The sequence below is a fragment of the Hibiscus syriacus genome, unplaced genomic scaffold (genome assembly GCF_006381635.1).
Source record: "Hibiscus syriacus cultivar Baekdansim isolate YM2019G1 unplaced genomic scaffold, ASM638163v2 tig00116996_pilon, whole genome shotgun sequence".
Lineage (NCBI taxonomy): Eukaryota > Viridiplantae > Streptophyta > Magnoliopsida > Malvales > Malvaceae > Hibiscus > Hibiscus syriacus.
Genome location: NW_024063512.1, coordinates 2,385,290 through 2,402,031, shown reverse-complemented (window position 1 = coordinate 2,402,031; position 16,742 = coordinate 2,385,290). Strand labels below are relative to the sequence as shown.

The 16,742-nt window shown below is 35.6% G+C and overlaps 2 protein-coding genes across 2 annotated transcripts; one reads left to right on the top strand and one right to left on the bottom strand.

Annotated features, from left to right (window-relative positions):
* The first annotated feature begins 5,479 nt into the window (after nucleotides 1-5,479).
* Nucleotides 5,480-7,393, top strand: LOC120193711 (reticulon-like protein B3). The gene is given in 6 exon segments (XM_039196146.1): nucleotides 5,480-5,716; nucleotides 6,332-6,349; nucleotides 6,352-6,511; nucleotides 6,604-6,745; nucleotides 6,887-6,956; nucleotides 7,045-7,393. Coding segments are annotated over 6 exon segments (708 nt in total). The 5' UTR covers nucleotides 5,480-5,568; the 3' UTR covers nucleotides 7,215-7,393.
* A 380-nt stretch (nucleotides 7,394-7,773) lies between these two features.
* Nucleotides 7,774-16,499, bottom strand: LOC120193709 (calcium-dependent protein kinase 1-like). Its single transcript, XM_039196144.1, has 9 exons — nucleotides 16,081-16,499; nucleotides 15,711-15,997; nucleotides 10,679-10,822; nucleotides 10,324-10,476; nucleotides 9,963-10,078; nucleotides 9,569-9,736; nucleotides 8,483-8,610; nucleotides 8,272-8,370; nucleotides 7,774-8,069 (listed from the first exon to the last, which is right to left on the bottom strand). The coding sequence occupies exons 1-9, from the start codon at nucleotides 16,497-16,499 to the stop codon at nucleotides 7,985-7,987; spliced, it is 1,599 nt and encodes a 532-aa protein (XP_039052075.1). The 3' UTR covers nucleotides 7,774-7,984.
* Between the last annotated feature and the right edge of the window lie 243 nt (nucleotides 16,500-16,742).

Genomic DNA, 16,742 nt, shown 5'->3' with positions numbered 1-16,742 from the left:
GTTCGAGATGTCACATTGACTTTTTAAAACAATATTCTTACAAAAGAACAGAACATTTGGACTTATATTAAGAAAACGATAATAAACTATTCAATTATTTTTGTTATAAAAATTTAAGGCAAAAATGTTTTTATGAATAGTACTGTACTATATGAATAGTATCGATACTGTGTGAACAATACCGATACTGTGTGAACTGATGAACAGTACCGATACCAAAATAAATCGAAGGTAAAATGTGTATCGATATTGCTACAGTGTACCGATACTGCTAAAGTGTACCGTACACTGCTACAGTATTTTCAGTCAACATATATAAACTCATAAAAATATTTAAACTTTCATCACTATAAAGTTACCATTTATAATTAAGTGTAAAACATTACAAAACTCGATCAGAGCATACATATTTAATTTAACGACTTTGTTTACATGCCAACTTATTTATCACATAACAAGACATACTGTGTAATTTACTTCTGATCTGATCTTTGAGCGGAGATGTTGTTCGTTTGAACTTAGCTTTGATCCCCCTTCTCAGTACCTACATATAAATCACTTACACGCTAAGTCATAGACTTAGTGAGGCATAAAATATAATAATACTGAATTCATGAAACATGCACTCTTACCATTTGATCATGACTGTTCAACTTGCATGTATCTATTACACTATATTATATATGATCATGTTATGCACATATAAAACTTATCTTCTTATGCCATTTCACTTCAATTTATCTTTGGTTGCCCATGTACATTATTGAGAACTCAAGGTATGTGAGTACACTGGTTGTGCACACATATGCTGTCACCACAGCTCGTATAAATGTCCCGAAGGACCAGTCCATATGTTTCGAAGAACATAGATAATCAGTCCAATGTCCTGAAGAACATAGGTAACCATCTACTCTTGGCATGCCAACTACCCCTAGCTCTCATATCACATAACATGGGGCACTATCATTATGATTCATATCATTGCTCTATGATCACATATTTCTTCTCTTTTGTCACATACCACATGTACGTATAACCATCTATCTCATATCATATAACATATATCACATAACATTTTAGAAGTTACTTCTTACCATAGTAACTTCGTCATTGGCTCATCGCAAGCCAATGTTTGATCAATAACATAAGTACAAATTAAATTGCACTCACCTATATCTCCTTGTCTTTCCCTCGATCAATCTTACTTGTCAATTGTTCCGGAACTCGTTTAGACTCAATATCTACATAAACATAATTTCTGAAACATTTATCAGAAACTTAAACCTTATAACTTAATGTTAATAATTTAAGCTAATTTAATGAATCAACATTTACTTTTTCCTTGAGGGGTATCGGTACACTATGGGGTATCAGTACCCAAATTAGCTTCGAAATTTTCGTTTAAAATGAATATCGATACACTGATTGTGTATCGATACACTTATTGTATTCGATGTTTTTTCATTTAAGAGTGTATCGGTACATGTTGAATGTACCAATACACCTTGCCCAGAAATTGTATTTTAAGCACGAAAATTCACTTTTTCAGCTTCAACACTTCATGTTTCCTACCATTTCATGTTCCTAACTCACATACATATTCTTAAACCAATTTATACTTATTTATCACATCTTAAACCTCAAATCCTATTCTCTATATAGAAATTAATAATCATACCAAATTTTCAAGATGTTCTAAATACAATTATATTACTCATATCTCTTAATTTAGTTGATGACAAGTCAAATTCTATCTCAAAGTTCTTTTATCAACTATTTTTCAGAAATTCCTTTAGAAACTTCTTATCTTTAATCTCTCATAACTTCTTCATCTTTTGATTATAAGACAACTTAAGCTTTCCTTAAGCTTAAGTATCACCTAAGGATCAAAACTCAATCTTAAAATCAACAATAATCAGCTAACAAGAAACTCACCTTTGCTCCCTTGGGTTCACGGTGGAGAAAGAAGAAGGAAGAGATTTCTGAAGAAATCTTTCAACCTTATCCCCATATATATTATATATATATATATATATATAATATATATATATATATATATATATATATATATATATATATATTATATATATATATATTCTTATCTTATCCATTTATAAGTCAAATGATCATTTTGCCCTTTAATTCCTTTAACAATGAATCAAGTTGCAGATTTAGCCGGTTGGTCCCTAAACAAGAGTATCATTTTCTCCTTTGGCCCAAACCACTTGGTTTTCTAATCCACAGGCTGCTAGAGTACAACTACAAACCAAAATTCTTAACTCTCTTAGAACCGAAGCAACTTTATCATGCACTAAAGAACTTTAATTCCCATAAAAAAAACTCTGGAATATGGTCAATCCGTTTCTTGATTAGTTGGAAGCTGGGAAAGGATACCCTGTCTCACATTTTACTTGCTTGGAGTAGTTGTACCGATGAACCATGATCAAGGCTTTGTCATATAGAAGCTGGAAGTAGGGTCATCAACATCATGACTAATAATCTATTTTTTCCCTTTTAAATAATTTAAATCTTAGACAAAGTAATCTTCTAAAGAAATTGGACATTTCAATGTTGATGTTTTACACATTTTGATGCCTTTTTTATCATCTCATCTTTGTCTCCTGTTTGCATTTTTTGTTAGCTTTCATTTGGAGAAAGGATATTGGTTCTTCATCGGGCCCCATGAGACAAACGATGCATGCATGCTTCATGCAATTAAATTAAATGTTCAATTTCATGAAATTTTTAACTTGTTCTTTTGTCTACAAATAATAATTAAATTTGGTAGCCCCACAATGATGTTCTAACAACCATGTAAAAGTCGATTTCATTAATAATCACTTCCTAGAAACATGTAGATTTCTTTCTTTGTTTTAAATGATATTTTTAAGAAACAATGTATGGGTAATTTTATTAGTATGTAGTGTTTATAGGTAGTAATATATGTTTATTTTTTTAATTTATTTACAACATATATACTATTCAGACATAACTGCTCGAATTTAAGATTTTTAAAGAGAACAACGTTCCCTTTTGCAAGTCCGTCCCAAATGATGTGTATGTCTTGTGTTACTTTTTAAAATAATAATCTTAAAATATTTTATAATAAGAGTTAAATTTGTTAAATTTGAAATTATGAGGAATCTATGAGGTTTTTTTTATTAAACTTCATCATGAAAAACGGTTAAAGATACTGTCATTATCTCTGTTTGCAACTTTCTCCGCCATTTTTTCGAGAATCAAACAAAAAATTTATTTTTTCTTCAAACGAAAATATCATTAAAATACAAAGATTATAGACATATATGAGAAAATAATCTCAGTGACTAAAAATGCCTTATAATATACGATTTTAACCAATTTTTTTTTATTTGCCAAAATGACCAACTAAATCGCAATGCGATCGATAATTCGCAACGCGATCTCCGGTATCGCAAATCAGTTTCCAGATTCGCAACGCAAACTTCGACTATCGCATTGCGATTTACATATTCGCATTGCGATAGTCCAAGTTCGCATTGCGATAGTCCAAGTTCGCATTGCGATAGTCGAAGTTCGCGTTGCGATTTTCCAAATTCGACTATCGCATTGCGATTTACATATTCGCATTGCGATAGTCCAAGTTCGCATTGTGATAGTCCAAGTTCGCATTGCGATAGTCGAAGTTCGCGTTGCAATTTTCCAAATTCGACTATCGCATTGCGATTTACATATTCGCATTGCGATAGTCCAAGTTCGCATTGCGATAGTCGAAGTTCGCGTTACAATTTTCCAAATTCGACTATCGCATTGCGATTTACATATTCGCATTGCGATAGTCCAAGTTCGCGTTGCGATTTTTCCAAATTCGACTATCGCAACGCGAACTTAGACTATCGCATTGCGATTTACATATTCGCGTTGCGATAGTCGAAGTTCGCGTTGCGATTTATTCCAAATTCGTTGCGATAGTCCAAAATCGCAACGACTGGTGGTATTGCATTTGTTTCTTAAGAATTTTCTCTAAAAAGATAGTATTCGCGCGGACGTGTCGAAGACACGTATTACCACGACCACGACCACGACCACGACCACGAGAACAGACGAGACGAGACGAGACGGACGGCGGCGGCAGCGTCGCGCGAGAGTCCCCCTTGTTCTCTATCACTCAACAAGGAAGTGGGAAAGCCAAGCCTTAAATACCATTCCCATTAGTGTTTCCAATACTATGTGGGATTGAGCATTACCAACACTTGTTTTCAATACAATGTGATTATTCAGGAAACAATTAACAATCATACACCTTAAAACAACTGAATCAGCAACCAATTGCATTAGTATTATACGATTAAATATGTCATAATTAAAAGTCAATCTACAATCAATCGCGATTATTGCAATTTTAAGCAAAACATTCAAAAATAATATTACTATTTAAGGCTCAATCTCACATAGTATTGGGAACAAGTGTTGATAATGCTCAATCCCACATAGTATTGGAAACACTATTGGGAATGGCATTTAAGGCTTGACTTTCCCACTTTCTTGTTGAGTGATAGAGAACAAGGGGACTCTCGCGCGCCGCCGCCGTCCCGTCTCGTGGTCGTGGTCGTGGTCGTGGTAATACGTGTCTTCGACACGTCCGCGCGAATACTATCTTTTTAGAGAAAATTCTTAAGAAACAAATGCAATACCGTCGTTGCGATTTTGGACTATCGCAACGAATTTGAAATAAATTACAACGCGAACTTCGACTATCGCAACGAACTTGGACTATCGCAATGAATTTGGAATAAATCGCAACGAATTTGGAATAAATCGCAACACGTACTTCGACTATCGCAACGAATTTGGAATAAATCGCAACGAATTTGGAATAAATCGCAACGCGAACTTCGACTATCGCAACGCGAACTTGGACTATCGCAATACGAATATGTAAAATCGCAATGCGATAGTCGAAGTTCGCGTTGCGAATCTGGAAACTGATTTGCGATACCGGAGATCGCGTTGTGAATTATCGATTGCATTGCGATTTAGTTGGTCATTTTGACAAATCTAAAAAAAATTGATTAAAATCATATATTATAAAATATTTTTTATCACTGAGGTTATTTTATCTTCTTAAATTTTAAGACCATGTAACATTTTACGGTCTATACTTGTATATAAACGAATATATCTCTTTTGCTATTACTGTTACTGTTACTGTTACTGTTACTGTTAAGGCCTCTCATTGTAAAAGTAATTTTATTTTAGTTTTTGCAAAGCTCTACATTTTATTACATATCAATTCCACGTGTCGGCTTAATAATGGTTTGGTTGTGTCATTCACCGTCCACATCAAATCGCCAAGGTCCTCGAGCCTGTTAAAACGTAATTCCCGTTCATTTATATTTTTTCTCGAACCTATCGACGGTCCAGATCAAAACCTTCCATTTAGTACTCCTGCTTAAATCTAGCGCGTAAGCTCTTTGTTTAGCCGCATAAGAAAGAACGCTCCGATTCTTCATTTCTCTCGGGTCTTTTCTTTTTCTTTGGATCTTCAAAAATGCCGACCACGAAGAGAAGAAGCACGAGGAATCGTTGATGGAGAAGATAGCAGAGAAGATCCACGGCCACGATTCGTCTTCAGATTCCGATGATGACAAGCCATCAGAATCGTTGATCAAGGCCAAGGTCTTCCGTCTCTTTGGACGAGAAAAGCCCGTTCACCACGTTCTCGGTGGAGGCAAACGTATCTAACAAAATCCCGTTTCTTTATTTTCAATTTTTTTTTTTTTACAAAAAATTGTTAAGGCTGTGCTATGAAGTATGACTCTTGCTTACAAAGTTAGAATTGTTTCTCTTTAGTATCAGGCTTTTCTGTTAACACCAGTCTCTAGTAAAAAGCCTGGACTATGTCTGTTAAGGGAAATACAGACACCGGTGCCATTGTTGATGAATTAGCATTATTGATGCAGGTTCTGTTGGGAAATGCTTCACTGTTCAGTTTTTTTTTAATTCCTGAGCTTTCAATTTTAATTAATCGATGTTGTTTGAGCTTGATTATGTTTTGATCTGTTAATTATTTGTTTTAGCTTGAAAATAAAATTAGGGCATTTCTAGATCTTCAACTGAACTGATGCAATTAGTTCTAGATCTTCAGATAAAAATTAGTGGCATTTTCTGAGATTATCTTGTTTTCTTAAAAGTTTGAGAACGTAGTAGTATTCATAATCAATAACCTTTACCTATGATAATAATGTGGTATTGTTAAGTCAGTATTATCAGCAATTATTACCATTTTAGCGTAATTTGTTGATGATGATTGATGCATACTGACGTTGTGAACCGGATGTATGTGTAACAGCGGCTGACATTTTCCTATGGAGGAACAAAAGATATCAGCAGGAGCTCTTGGTGTGGCAACTGTGATATGGGTTTTGTTTGAATTGCTCGAATACTACCTTCTCACTCTAGTGTGTCACTTGTTGATACTTGCCCTTGCGCTACTCTTCTTGTGGTCAAATGCTACTACCTTCATCAGCAAGTAGGCAGCCTAAATTATTTTTTCTACTTTTTGGGTTAACTTTGGGCTCGGTTTTCTTTTTACTTGCGCTTATGTTACATTGTTTCGGATAGGTCTCCACCACATATCCATGAAGTTCAAATTCCAAAGGACCCGGTTATAGAGTTTGCACAAGCACTTAGGTTTGAGATTAACCGGGCTTTTGCTGTCCTGCGGGATATTGCATCAGGAAGAGATCTCAAGAAGTTCCTATCTGTATGTAGTTTACTTGCACCAAAAAGTTATTTTTTTTTGGTTGATCATATGCAATTAAGATAGGGATACAATGTTACATGGTTTATCATTTCCTGATCATTTTATTCATACGAGGATGTTCATTCGATTGTTATCGTTTAGGTGATCGCGGGCTTGTGGGTCTTGTCTATTGTGGGAAGTTGGTGCAACTTCTTGACACTATTCTACATAGGTATTGGAGTTCCATTGAGATGATATCTTTTGGTTTTTCCTAAAACATTTTGGTTTCCTGATTTTGTTTTAATGGTCTTGCAAAACAGTCTTCGTACTACTTCACACTGTACCTGTGCTGTATGAGAAATACGAGGACAAGGTGGATCCATTTGCTGAGAAAGCAATGCATGAGATCAAGAAGCAGTATGCAGTGTTTGATGCAAAGGTTCTAAGTAAGATTCCGAGGGGACCATTAAAGGAAAAGAAGAAGGATTAGATTTACTGGCCAAGATGTGTTTTTGCTAGGTTTCTGACATACATTTGGTGCCTGTCTTCAATGAGCGTGTTCTTTATTACATATCATGTATCATTTAGAACCCTGTTTTAATCCCTCATTTTCATACTCAATAGGTTCATAATGTTGATGAATATGGCATCTTCTCTCTATTTTTCTTCAAAATCTTGTTCGTGCTATGGATCCATATGCTATGTGACAATATCATATCAGATACATGTTGGTTAGGGTACAATGGGTTGGAATTTTTTTTCAACTTGTGCAGGAATGTTTATTCAGAATGATTGACTTTACTTTGTGATTGTGGATTGATTGCACGTTTTTATCAAAATGTTGTTGCTTTTAAGATAATTTGATTATAACGGTGCCAATTTTTTACAACATTTTAGCCAAATCCTTATGAAATAAACCCCCAACCGCCTTCAATGCTGCAAAGTAAGCCTTCAATGCTGCAAGTAATCTTTGATTCTTTCTACTGGTCGAATAATTAACCGACCAAAGCCCATTTATACAAAAGGCCTGTCACCTTCAAATGCGCAAGTTCAGTACCCTGCAGTTTGATGGCAATCTATTCATTTCTCGGAGCACAAATAAACAAACGACTAATAATTTCTTAAAACAAGGGTTGTTTCTCGATTTCAGATGGTGAAACTGAGTTTACACTTGATTGCTGTCATAGTAAAACAAAAAATATACATTAACCATTATAGAGTTGAATTTGAGCCAGCGGATATGCAGGCTGCATTCAGGCTTTACTTGCGTCGTCGGTTATTGGCCAACTCTGGGTTGCCTTTTCTCATCATCGCAACAAACTCATCATAGTTAATTCTTCCATCCTGCGGGAAGAACATGGTACATCAACATGAAGAAAGGAAAAACAAGAGGTTTTGGTTATCTAAGTAACTAGAATTGCAATTCAATACCACAATTGCAACATCTTCATTAATATGGGTTCACTATTTGCTGAAGTTAAATTATTTTTGAAGAGCAATTGAAACGAGATAAGGATAGATACAAGCCTCTAGAAGAAGAAGCATACCTGTCTGTATCAACTTCAGCAATGATCTCTTTTACTGCTTTCTCATCACCCATATTATACTTCTTAAGGGCCTGCTCTAGCTCTTCCATTGTAATGTAACTAAATTGAGTAGTAAAGAAAGAAGTTCAGTCATTACAATACAAAATACGATTCAAGAATGAAAATTACCACAAAATAGTAGCATAAAAAACAAGACGGTAAGGCAGATTACCCGCTATTGTCTTTGTCAAAGTATTGGAAAGCAGTGTACAAGTGTTCTTCTCTTTCCATTCTATTCATGTGCATGGTAGCTGTTATAAACTCAATGTAATCAATTGTTCTATTTCCATCAACATCAGCCTGGGGAAGTAACAAACAGGTTATATAATAATAATACAGCTACGTTAGAGAGAATGATTTACATACTGAGATTTGCACGCATTTTAAATATTGCATGTATCTCTTCAAAAAGCAGTATTCATATACCTTTATTTTCTTTATAATTTTTTAAAAGGTTCTTGTTTGTCATTAATATTCCAGTTGAATGCATGTTAATCAAGAAATAGCTAAATCATAGAACATACTATGACCAGATCCTGAGATGGTGGGTTGCAAAACAGAAAATGACGTTAAGCTACTCATGTAAAGAGTATATTAATCCTTCCTTAATACTCCAGTTGAATGAATGTTAACATCATCCAAATATTGGTTTCAAAACAGAATCCCAAAAATATAGAGCAACTGTTATAACGAGATGCTATTAAGCAAGTCATGTAAAGGGTATATTAATCTTCCCTTAATACTTGGTTTTGAGTTACATAGGGTTTGTTGCAAATAAACAAATGAGTTACCTAGGGTTCCACTACGATTCCCTGAAAAAATTAACAGTCCCAGTAGCATGGTGAGCAGGGCAGAAGTTAGACTACGACTTTAGGTTACCTTGAGGGAGTACTTAAAGATCTCTAACAACTGTGGTTCTTGTCTTATCATCATTAATCTGTTTAGCATTATAATGGGATGACAAGTTGCACAATGGCCAGACTCAGCATTTATTGTCCTTATAAAACTTATTAATCTCTACATTGTTCCTTGGTTCTAGAGGCTCCTAGAGTCCTTTCAACCAAAGAATAGAAACATGGAACTTGAATTTGGATAAAGCTGATTATACTTATACTAATCAGTAATGATAAACGTTCTAAAAGGAAAGCACAGTTGTCAATCCAGACATTCATTCATTCATCATTAAAAGTCGTGTTTTTGTAAATTATTTCAAAGAACATCAATTGCTTGGCAGGATGTATAAAGGACAAGGTATTACCGCTTCCATTAACTGCCTCACTTCATGCTCAGAAAGCTTAGTACCGAGTTTAGGAAGTCCATCTTTCAACTCCTCAAAGGTGATTGTTCCGCTATGATCAATGTCCATTGATTTGAACATCTCCTTCAAACCTATGATTTCCTCTTCAGATAAATTTTCTGCAATTACCTGAAAGGAAAGAAAGAATAATTGACAAGGATGATGACTTGTTGCCACATTGCTGCCACTGACCAATGGCTATAAATAAACTAGAAGTCTATGGCACACTTAGCTTTGAAACATTAGGCCAAAACACCTCATTGCTAATTCCCCATTATATTATCTTCTTTCCATGTTTCATGAAAATGTAGCTTAAATATTTATATTTGATAATGTAACAGAGAAAGCAATTCACCTTCAAAGCAACTTTTTTGAGTTTGTTCATTGCCCTGAATTGCTTCATTCTAGATAAAACAGCAACATCAAGAGGCTTATCAGATGCATCACCATCTTCACGCATCCATGGATGATCTGCAGGCATTGGTAAGTGAAGCTCTATTTCTTTTGTCACAGAAATTGCCAAGAAACTTGAAGCAAAATGTGAAGCAAAGGAAAAATCAAATTTTGAATTGGATAGCCAACTTGATAGTTTCATATCCAAGGCTATTAACTTCCTTATCCTTCACAATAGAACACAACTGCCATCAACTCGCAAAACCCTAGCTAGTTCATAAATCCTTTCTAATAAGGGGAATAGAATGACGAAAAGGACTTACTCAAGACTTCAACTGCTGAAATCCGATCTTTAGGGTCATCTCGTAGCATCTTCCTCACGAGATCTTTGGCACTGCTGGAAACAGAGGGCCATGGATCTGATGAGAAATCAATATTTCCCCGAAGAATAGAATCAAAGATATTCTGTTCAGTTTCTGCATACAAAACCGAAAGCATATATGAGAGACCCTAACACTCATCCAGCACTGAGCAGTGCTATTGTTCTTATTCCACATGTGCTTAACTAGAAAACATTGAAATTTAAAACTTCAGAAACTTCCAATTCTTAGAAAAGGATATGGCTGTACAACATTATTGTGAGGATCCTCTTATCATCACAAGAGACAATAGTAGTACCTCCGTAGAATGCTGGGACCCCACTGAGGAGAATGTAAAGAATCACCCCATCACTCCAAATATCAGCTTTATGTCCATAGCGGCGGCGCAGTACTTCGGGAGCCACATAATAAGCACTTCCAACAAGATCCTTAAAAACATCTCCTGCATGCATCAGTAAAGATATTTCTAGTTGCTATCCGTCATCAGTAAGTCTTCAGAAGTAAATTTGGGGAGAAAAAGTAGCTTTCTTTGCCTACATTATTCAGTTAGACAAATTGCAGATAAAAGACGAAATGTTAAAACTAACTTTACATAGTAAGTATTTAGTTCTAAAACATCCAAGAATAGCAAAGATCTTCAATAACAAAGGAAGCTATGAAGATTTTTCATTCAGTAACCTACGACGACTGTAGCTACAATAGTAATGTTCCAATTAGGCAATTACCAAAATATTTTTGTAACAGAACTGAGATGATATTTTCATTCCCAACACATCTATTGTCAGAAAAAAAGCTTCGTCATGCATCCAGTGTACCATGAGAAGCAAACATTAAAATATTCCTCATCATTATTTTTTATGGTTTAATTATTCGTTTTGATTCATTTTCTGTGTAGCACGTCAGATTTTGAAAATTGCACAAAAAAGACAAAATTTTATTTTTTTTATTTCAGAATCAAAGCTGGATTAGTGGGCATGAATTCGGACATGAAACATCCGACGAGGCGATGACATCAACACCTTCTAGAAGCACGAATGGATTGGCCGCACGTTTCTGGAATTCGGATTTGGATTAAACTCAAGTTTTAGGATAATATTTTAAATAATATATTTATCTTTGTTTTAGGTATTTTAGTTTAAATATGTTCTAGTATTTTAATTAAGTTTAGGATATTATTTTTATATTTTAGATTTGTTTTAGGTATTTTAGTTTAAATAGGTTTTAGTATTTTAATTAAGATTTAGAATATTATTTTAAATATTATTTTTGTTTTAGATATTTTAGTTTAAATAGTTTTAAGTGTTTTAATTAGAATTTAAGATGTTTTAGTTTGTTTTTAGGAATTTGAAGGTTATAAATACACTCTCAAGGTAAGCCTAGAAACATATCTCTTACATGAGAATTAAATCTTCTTTTTCTCTCTTTTTTTTTTATAGGAATAGGATGCCTCATTAAAAACCTCCCTCTAAGTAGTCCACTGCCCTAAGGCAATAACCCACTAGTGGAAGGAGGAAAAAAGTACATCATTTTATTAATGATAAATCAATTACATAAAATTTAAAAACACTCCTACAAATATACATAAGACTTGAAACACTCCTGCAGGACTTCCCCTCAAAGACATACAAACCAACTAAAAGCAGTACAATCAGCCAATTCTCTCCTTAGCTAGCTTGTCCGCCTCATAATTACAACACCTAAGAATCCACCTGATAATGATCTGATTTAAAGAAACAATAGACACAATCTCCTTCACAAAATTTGACAGGTAAATAGGGACTGAAATTTGATCTTTAATCCATTCCACTGCTATCTTTGAATCACTTTCAATAATGAGCCTACCATTCGAAACCCATACAGATGAAACAAAGATGTCAATGCCTTTCTTGATAGCCTTCATTTCTACTAGGATGGGAGTATTAGGATCTACATTTACTGAAAATGAAGTCAGTGTCACCCGATTTCAGTCCCTAAGAATTCCCCCAATACCAGCCACCATCCCCACACTACTCACCGCCCCGTCCACATTCATCTTAAAGAAGTCCAGTGGAGGAGGAATCCAGCAGTACACAATACTGTCCAGAACCTTAGAGTCTGAAAGGTTGTCAGCCACAGAGGGGTCACCAATTAAGAAATCAACTTGAGTTGAAAATAGGGGATACTTAGCTACAAACCACTTAGCTAATCTGAATCGAACAGTGAAAAATAAAGAGATTATGTCCAACTTTCCTTTGTCGAAGATGATCTCGTTTCTTAACTTCCAAATGGAACAAAAAATTGCCCTTGGAATAAACTTCCATATAGCAGAATTTGGCCTCAAATAAGCCCATGAACTGAGCATTTTAGGAGGGTCTTGCGGAAGAGCAAGTCGAATACCCCAGTACCCTATAGTTTTAGTCCACAGTTCCCAAGAATCAAGACAAGAAATAAATAGATGCTGAACTGATTCAGCCCATTGATTACATAACGGGCAGAGAATATTCTCCCCTAAATCAACCCCCATTCTCAACAACTCCACTCTCACAGCTACTTTTTGATGTGATAATTGCCAAAGGAAAGTCTCCACTCGAGGAGGAACTAAACCCCGCCAAACAACTTTTTTCCACTGAACCGAGTCATCAAGAGAAACAGAAAGAGCTTTCCTACACGCTTTAACAGAAAACTGCCCATCGTCCGAACCATCCCACAACAAACAATCCTCCAAAGGCTCCATCAGTTTAATGTTTTTAGGCTGTCCAATAACTCAACCAACTGCTCAACCTCCCAATCACAAAGGTTCCTCATGGTCTTAATATTCCAAACCCATCCAGACGAATCAAAACTCCCAAAATCAGCTACCTTACCCAATTTATTTGAAGAAATGGCATTCATTCTAGGAAACATAAGTTTTAAAGGAAAATCCCCATTCCACGTATCACTCTAAAAGGAAAAAGATTTACCGTTACCTATTTGAAGCTTAGCATGAGATCTAAGGCAACCTCCAATGACATCATCCTTTAAATAATTATTCACAATTCCTCTCCAAATCCAAGAGTCTTTATGAGAGAAAACTTTATTGATATCCATGGATTGACAGCTCACATTGTGTTTACTGCATAAGAGTTTTTTCCACATTAAATTCTTATCATTGGCAAACTTCTAAACCCACTTACCCAACAACGCTCAATTTGTAACCTTCAAATCTGCCATTCCCAAGCCTCCTCCACTCAACGGCCTACATATATAATCCCAAAGCACCCAGTGCATTCTCTTCTTGTCACCCCTACTCCCCCATAAAAATCCGACATCAATGAATTTAGCCTCTGACAAATAGTAGAAGGCATCTTAAAAATAGATAGGGAAAAAATAGGTAAGGATGATAATACCGACTTTATTAACACCAATATACCAACCATAGTTAAAGAAGTAACTTTCCAACTAGCCAATTTCTTATTGAAGTTGGCAATAACTGGATCCCACAACTTCTCCGAATTCGTTCTCGCCCCTAAAGGAAGGCCTAAGTATTCTGTGGGAAATGAACCAATAGAACAACCAATATCCGTAGCCCAATCTTCAAGGATATCACTCTCCACATTAATTACGTAAAGTTTACTTTTGGCTAAATTTAAATGGAGCCCCGTCATTACGCTGAAAATCCTCAAAATTCTTTTAACATTCTTAATCTGCGAAATTGATGCTCGACAAAATATAATTAAGTCATCTGCAAACTGAAGATGGGACAAAGAGAAGGGATTTTGATTTTTACCAAAAGAGAAACCTTGAAAAAGACCCGAATCCACTGCTTTAGTCAACATCCTATGAAGTAATTCCCCGACCAAATTGAACAGAAGAGGAGAAAGGCTATAACCTTGCCTCAAGCCTTTAGCAATAGAAAACTCCTTAGTAGGAGACCTATTCACTAGAACCGAAATAGAAGCTGTGGAGATACATTGTGAGATCCAAGAACACCACCTCTCTCCAAAACCCATCTCCTTCATTAGCCTTTGAAGAATCTGCCATTCTACTGTATCGTATGCTCTACTGGAATCCACTTTAAGAACAACCCCTTTAAGTCCTGCTTCCTCCAATAATAAATTCCTTCATTGGCTAAAAATGCACAGTCCAACAATTGCCTACCCGGAATAAAAGCGAACTGAGACGGACTAATAATATCCTTGACACAAGATATAAGTCTTTTTAAGAGAACTTTTGAGAGGATTTTATACAAACTGCCCACAAGACTAATGGGTCTATAATCTTCAATGCTCTCGGGAATACCTTTCTTAGGAATCAAGGTAATAAACGCATGATTAACTCCATGATCCCACATCTTACCTTGATAGAAATCAGATAAAAACTCCATGATCTGCTCCTTTAGATTTTCCCAATATTTCTTATAGAAACCCATGGTAAAACCATCTGGGCCAGGAGCTTTTGCACTATCCGAAGAAGAGATTACTTGCCACACTTCTTGCTCAGATAATTCCACCTCCAAATATGCGCTCTGAGTTGCTGATAGTTGCGTAAAATCCAAGTTTACGAAGACTAAAGCGAAAACTCAAATCCAAACGTGAGAATTGTAAGGTACTTAAATCACTTCAGATTTTTCTCTCTGTTTTTTGAGCTTACTTTTCAAATCAAAACGATTTCGACATTGTTCCGGATGTTGAAATGGTTAACGTTTGAAGAAGAATTTGCTTATTGAAACATATTCAACTTCCCGAGAACACACTTAGTAAAATTGTTTGCTAAGAGGAAACTGAGATCGTAATAAGTTATTGTTGAAACAACACAGTCCGAGTTAGCAGTGAAGAATTATCCTTGTAAGCCGATGTGAATCTTGAAGTAAAAATATGTTTCGATGATTCGAGAAATTTGAGGAAAAGTTGAAGTCTGAGGTTACTTTCACTATAAGTTTCTCTTTATTTTAATCTCTTTCAGTTATTTATTTAATTATTTCTTTTATTTAATTCTTATATTTTATTTTAAAAACAACTTTTAAAATCCCTTTTTATTTTACTGCTATTATTTATTATTTTATTATTTTCCTCTTTTATTTATTATTATCTATTTTATTTTATTAAATATTTTCAACTGAAATTTTATTTTTTTCCTAATATCAAGAAATAGTTTTACTAAATCACAAAAAACATAGTCTCTATAGATCGACTCTGCTTCTCTTTACTACATTTTCTTTTCTATTTAATTAAGAAGCCGAAATTATTTTGAAAAACAAAACGACGATTATCAATATTCATATATAAATCTTATGATCACATTTTCATAACTGATCATCAGTTCATCACAACAAAATCAATCTAGCTCAAATCAGAGAAATCACGAAATCTTACCTGGCTTAAAAAGTACTGAGAAACCGAAATCTGTAGCCTTCAATGGAGAATCCTCGTCCTTGCTCAAGAACAAGAAATTCTCAGGCTTCAAGTCCCTATGCATAACCACCATGGAATGACAGTTATGCACCACTGTCACGATATACCGGCACAATTTAGCCGCCTCCCTCTCTGAATAATGACCCTTTGCTATAATCCAGTCAAACAACTCCCCTCCAGCACAAAGCTCCATTATTAGATTCACGAAGTGCCGATCCTCGTAAGTACCGTGCAGCTCCACAATATTCCTGAAAAACCCATTTACTTAAAATCTCCTCTATCCATAACATAATTAGATGTATGATATCATAGTTTTGTTTGGTGGGGAAACCTGTGGTCGGTGAGGTGGTACATGATCTGGACTTCGCGGAGGACGTCTTCGATATCATCATGGTTGATAAGCTTACGGGTAGTGATAGATTTACAAGCGAATTGTTGCTTGGTTTCTTTGTGAGTCACCAAGTAGGTAACACCGAACTGCCCACGACCGAGCTCACGGCCGAAGTCGTAAGTTGACTGGACATCCTCCATGGGACGACCGAGCACACGACTCATCTGTGGAGCAGTGGAGGTAGCGATGTGGTGGCTGGGGGCGGCGGGGGACGACAGGTGCTGGGTTGGAGGTTTTGGTGGTCTTGGAGCCGATGCATCAACAGGTATGACACTGATGCCATGGTGGGGATCCTTGCTGTTGTTGGTGTCCGGTCGGGATTGGTTACCGGCAGATGGAACACCGTTACAGTTACCCATTCTTAAAAAAATGAAAGTAATTTAATTTAGAGAAAATAACCTCAGTGACCAAAAATGCCTTATAATATACGATTTTAACCAACTTTTTTTGGATTTGCCTTAATGACCAACTAAATCACAATGCGATCGATAATTCGCAACGCGATCTTCGGTATCGCAAATCAGTTTCCAGATTCGCAACGCAAACTTCGACTATCGCATTGCGATTTACATATTCGCATTGCGATAGTCCAAGTTCGCGTT

Coding starts and splice junctions, on each gene's coding strand:
- LOC120193709 (XM_039196144.1), bottom strand. CDS start 16,499: ATGGGTAACTGTAACGGTGTTCCATCTGCCGGTAACCAATCCCGACCG. Junction 15,998..16,080: donor TACCACCTCACCGACCACAG/GTTTCCCCACCA, acceptor TGGGTTTTTCAG/GAATATTGTGGAGCTGCACG. Junction 10,079..10,323: donor TTCAGCAGTTGAAGTCTTGA/GTAAGTCCTTTT, acceptor CAATGCCTGCAG/ATCATCCATGGATGCGTGAA.